At 41.2% G+C, this 5,000-nt stretch overlaps 1 protein-coding gene across 1 annotated transcript in view; it reads right to left on the reverse strand.

The window, feature by feature from the left end:
* Positions 1 to 1,439: 1,439 nt before the first annotated feature.
* hoxb8a (homeobox B8a) overlaps positions 1,440 to 5,000 on the reverse strand; it is a 7,849-nt gene continuing 4,288 nt past the window's right edge. Inside the window, exon 2 of the mRNA XM_030057801.1 lies at positions 1,440 to 1,873. Coding sequence (XP_029913661.1) covers positions 1,440 to 1,873 — 434 coding nt within the window. The remainder of the gene's footprint in view (positions 1,874 to 5,000) is intronic.

The following is a 5,000-nucleotide window of genomic DNA, read 5'->3' on the forward strand; positions in this document are numbered from 1 at the left end:
GAAAAGAATAAAAGGAGAGAATGGAAACGTAACAAAAGGGAAAAGAGGGAAACAATGAAACAGGATGAAGACTGGAAGGAAAGTGGGAAAGGAAAGATTGAACCTGAGAAAAGAGGGAACGCGGGTTCGAAAAGCAGCAAATAGGAACGTTAAAGTAGATGTGGAGAGAAGAAGAAGAGAGAGAGATATTGGGGGGGACAAAAGCAGATCAAAACAAGAAAGGAAAGAAAAGAAAAGAAAAGAGGGCTTGTGGTTCGTCTGGGAGGGGCTTGTGACGTCATCCAGCTACCTGACTGTAGTTACCTCTCTTTCTCTCATTCTTTCTTGTTCCACCCTCTTTCACTTTTTGATAAAGAACTGAAACAGCAGAGCAAAGCCAGAACACCAGGACAAATGCATCATCGTCATCATCATCATCATCATCATCATCATCATCATCATCAAGTGCCCCGCCCCCCTTCCCTGCTTAGTAATAAACAGAGGGCGCAACACTGACATTTTTTATCACATTTTTTCTTGTTTTTATTTTTATGAATCTTCTTATTTTCCTTTTTTTTTAATCTGCACTGTGCGCATGCTTTTTACCCCAAAGAGAGAAAAGGAAGACAACATAAACAAACACCATCGATCAAAAAACCAACTAAAACGAGAAACGACAATTAGAGTGTGTAAAAAAGAGACCCGACCTATACTAAAACGGCATAAATAGGCAGTTTCATGTTGTTGGAATTTTCATTAATTGCTACGTCATCATCATCATTTATCATTATCGTCATCGTCATCACCTTCATCACCAATCATCGCCATAACAACAACAACATAGAAGTGAGAAGTACAGTAAAAAGTGCACCATCATCATCATCATCATTTTAACTTAAAAACTATACAGCTGCCAAAGATAAAATTGTTAATGATAAACTTCTAACAATATAGAAATGTTTTCACGATAATTGTTCCACAAAGAAAGGAAGCTATCATTTTTTCTTTTTCTTTTTTGTTTTTTTTTTTTCATTTGTTTGTTTGTTTGTTTTAGACACTAGAGTAGACTATGCTTGTTTGTTTGTTTGTTTTGTGTTGGATGTCACCCCCACCCCGCCCCGCCACACCCTCCCGCCACACCACATCAATTTCAATTTTTAAAAGTACAAATGCTCTCTCCGTGTTTTCTTGTTTGTTCGTTTGTTTGTTTTCTTTTCTTATTGTTTTCTTTTTTCTTCCCGCGGTTTCTCCGCGGTTTCTGAGCTCCAGTCCGTCCATCCTGCCAGTCGCCATTTCGGAGACCAATGTTCCCGTGTTGCACATAGATGGAGGGGCAGTCCAACGGCCTCAAACAACCCCAAACCCCCCACCCACCCGCCCACCCTTTGTTCAGCATGTAGCCTACATCCCCCATAATCCCCCTCTTCCTCCCGTTTCCCTTCATCCTGTCATTTTCCTCCTTACATTTGTTTGGCGGTTTTCTCACAGCAATCCTCGTTCACGGCGGCCTGTGACCCCGCCGTGCCCGCCACCGCCACCGGCACGGGCACGGCGCCGCCGCCGCCTCCTCCTCCTCCGCCGCCGCCTCCGCCCGCGCCGCCTCCTGCCGCTCCACCGCCGCTGCCGCTCTCGCGCAGTTCCTTCTCCCGCTTCTCGCGCTCCACCTCCTCCTGCTCGCTCTTGCTGCTGGGGAACTTGTCCTTGTTGTTCTCCTTCTTCCACTTCATCCTCCGGTTCTGGAACCAGATCTTCACCTGCCGCTCCGTCAGCGCCAGCGCGTGCGACACCTCGATGCGGCGCTTCCGGGTCAGGTAGGGGTTAAACAGGAACTCCTTCTCCAGCTCGAGCGTCTGGTAGCGGCTGTAGGTCTGCCGGCCCCGCCTCCTGCCCGCAGCTACTGGGGGGAGAGGGGGGAGAGATGGAAGAAGGGGGAGGGGGGCATCGTTATAGAAATAAACTACAATTTTACAGATGTCATCATCATCATCATCAACATCAACAGGCCTACCCCAATTCTCAGGTGTCCCTAACAACAAAAATAAAAATATGAAGAGACGTGAACTTTACGTTTTTGACATTTTCACCTGTGAGTCTCTTTGCATTAAAAAATGAAAAAAAAAATAAATAAATAATGATAATAAATAAATAAATAAAAAAATACTATTAATAATGAACATAAAAAATGATATGAAGAAAGTCTGTGCTACAATTTCAGTGTTAGAATATAGGGTAAATTTTAATTTTTGCAGCAGTAATGAGTCCTATTCATGAGTCCTATTCGCTATGCAACAAACAAGTTCTGGCGGGGGCAACTTATAAAAAGTCGGTCTTTCCAGAATTTCCCTGGTTGGGATCAATAAAGTATATCTATCTATCTATCTATCTATCTATCTATCTATCTATCTATCTATCTATCTATCTATCTATCTATCTATCTAAAAATATATTTAAACGTTTCAAATGAAATTGAAAGAATTTGCAAAATTGTTTTTAATATAGACATCAGACAGCGGGTGATGAAAGCTCACATGTGGAAAAATATCAAGTCTACTCAAATGTCAACGTATAAGTATCACGTGCAGGTGTATTTTAATATGTGACGTTTTTGTTAAGTGACACTTTAGACCACACACACATACACACACTTACTCTCTTCTGCAGAAACATAGAACTGACTGCTAAATATCTGATGACATGAAACCATTAAGAACAGCTTCAGAGGGGAAGAAGTCCCGCAACAAACGGACTGAGCGGCTGAGATCATAAAAAAGAGACTTTCTGATTTCACAAAGTGCAAAGAAAAAGACAAGTGAAGACGAGCAGAGACAGTTTGGAGGCGTTTGTTGGACATCTCTGCTGTCTCAGCGGGGAGACACGAGCGCGCCCGTGTCTCATTTCAGAAAGCCACCATAACACAGATATGAAGATATCAGCTTGTCCACGCATGTAAAGACACAGTCAGCAGTGAGAAATATTTCAATATTTCACACATTCATCCCATTCAACCGGTTCATTTCGGACGGTACATTCATAGTAGACTGACGATAAATAAATACATTGATCCCACCCTGCCAATTGTGTGTGTGTGTGTGTGTGTGTGTGTGTATTTATGTATGTACATTTCTATCTATCTATCTTATTTATTTATACACACACACACACACACACACTGTAGTAATGTGAGGAAAAGGAAAATAGGGTTGATAACAGCCGCTCTCCACACTTGAATACTCATTTTATGATTTGTTTTCCTTTTTTCTCCCCTGTTTCAAGAGCTGCGGCAACGCAAACTCCAATCATCTTGTGTGAACTGACTAGTTTTATGTTTTCTTATCCGACGGTGAAGACGGGGAAGAGAAAAACACTTTCTGATAAACCATATAAAAGGGTTATTTTATTTTATTTTATTTTGTTTATTTTTATAGATGGTTATTTTATTTTGTTATATTTTATTTTATTTTCAGAGCAGAAACCCATGAAGCCACAAAGCCCTGGTATACCTGCAGCGTTTCCACAGACAACACATGTGAGACATTTATGGCCCTGTGGTAAATTACATTTCTACAGAACTGTTGGCCCTCCTCTTCTTTGGATTGACTTACTCTTAATAAAAGCAGCGCTGCGCCACACACAAAATATTCTGGTGTGACTGTAGCTGTGGCCTGTATGAACCGCTTCTGTTTCAAAACAGAATTGATTGAAAGGGAAATTCACACGTGTACAACTTGGTATCATTACCATCTGGAGGTGAAACGATCATCTGAACAGCTGAAAAGGTTCCTCGAAGTTCGCCAACACCAAACCAAGAACTCAGACGCAGCAGAGAAAGACAGTTTTATGACATTACAGCTTCATAAAAGCTCAGTTACAACTAAGAGAAGTGAGACCCAGAGCTGCTGCGGGTTCAGCAGGAAGAACAAGGAGAGTTAAAGCGTTCAAAAGAGAAAACACAGCAAAGCCCATCAACTACTGGGAAAATGCTGCCAGTCATTTGAGCATATTGATGAACTACGCATATTATCTAAGCTTTGAGTTCATGTGCAAAAATATGTAAATGACATTTTTTAGGGGAAAAAAAACTATGTGGGCCTGATGCTTGAATCCAAAGTCCAAAATTTTATCATAACAGTCATGATCACCTGCGCATTCGCCCGCTAGAATGAGAATTTAATTGATGAAGTCACGTGGAGAAAACATGGTTTATAGAAAAAATAATTAATGAAAGCTGGAGATACATTTGCTTTTGTAATCAAACGTCGTGTGTTTTAATGGTGGAGGATTCAGGGGAAGGCTGCGTTTTATGAAATAAAAAAAAAATCACATAATTACTTACTGATAAGGCATAAGGCGTGGTTTCATCTTATGGTGAAGGGGTTTAAGAATAAATAAAACAGCAGATTCCTCAGGCTGCGCAACGTTTCAACACGATGCTGAAAGACTTCAAGAGCAAGGTATGGAGTTTGATGGAAATAGATTCCTCGTATAATGGCATGGGTATATTTCTGATAGTGACACGTTATTTTAGTGGTTGGAGACAATTAGAAAAGATGCGGCTGGACATGCCTGCTCTGATCAGCTGGTATTTGGCCCTGCGCGCTATATGATGATCTGATTTGATCATGACTTTTTTTTTTTCTTTAATTTTAAACCCTTGCTGAATCCCTCCAGGCCAATAAAGTTCGTGGATTGAATTAAGGAAGAGGGCAATGACTTTCATGGAAATGCATTTAGCCCTGTATAATCACATAGAGTCCCTGCGTGTGTAGCTGCTCTGATGACATTATGTTATAGTTTGAAGTATAGAAGGTTAAAAGGTGGGCTGGGGGATAAAAAAAAAAAAAGAGAGAGAGAGAGAGAGAGAGTATGCAAAGTCTCACAGGGAGGCTCAGACTTTTTAAAGCAGCTTGAGCCGTGTTTCTCTGTGGCGCCGTGCTGCTTTTTTATGGTGAAACAATCGAGGAGGAAGGCGAAGAGTCTTTATGGAAACACACACGAAGGCCTATATGAAGGTATAAATGTCT

The sequence above is a fragment of the Myripristis murdjan genome, chromosome 8 (genome assembly GCF_902150065.1).
Source record: "Myripristis murdjan chromosome 8, fMyrMur1.1, whole genome shotgun sequence".
In the NCBI taxonomy this organism is placed as follows: Eukaryota; Metazoa; Chordata; class Actinopteri; order Holocentriformes; family Holocentridae; genus Myripristis; species Myripristis murdjan.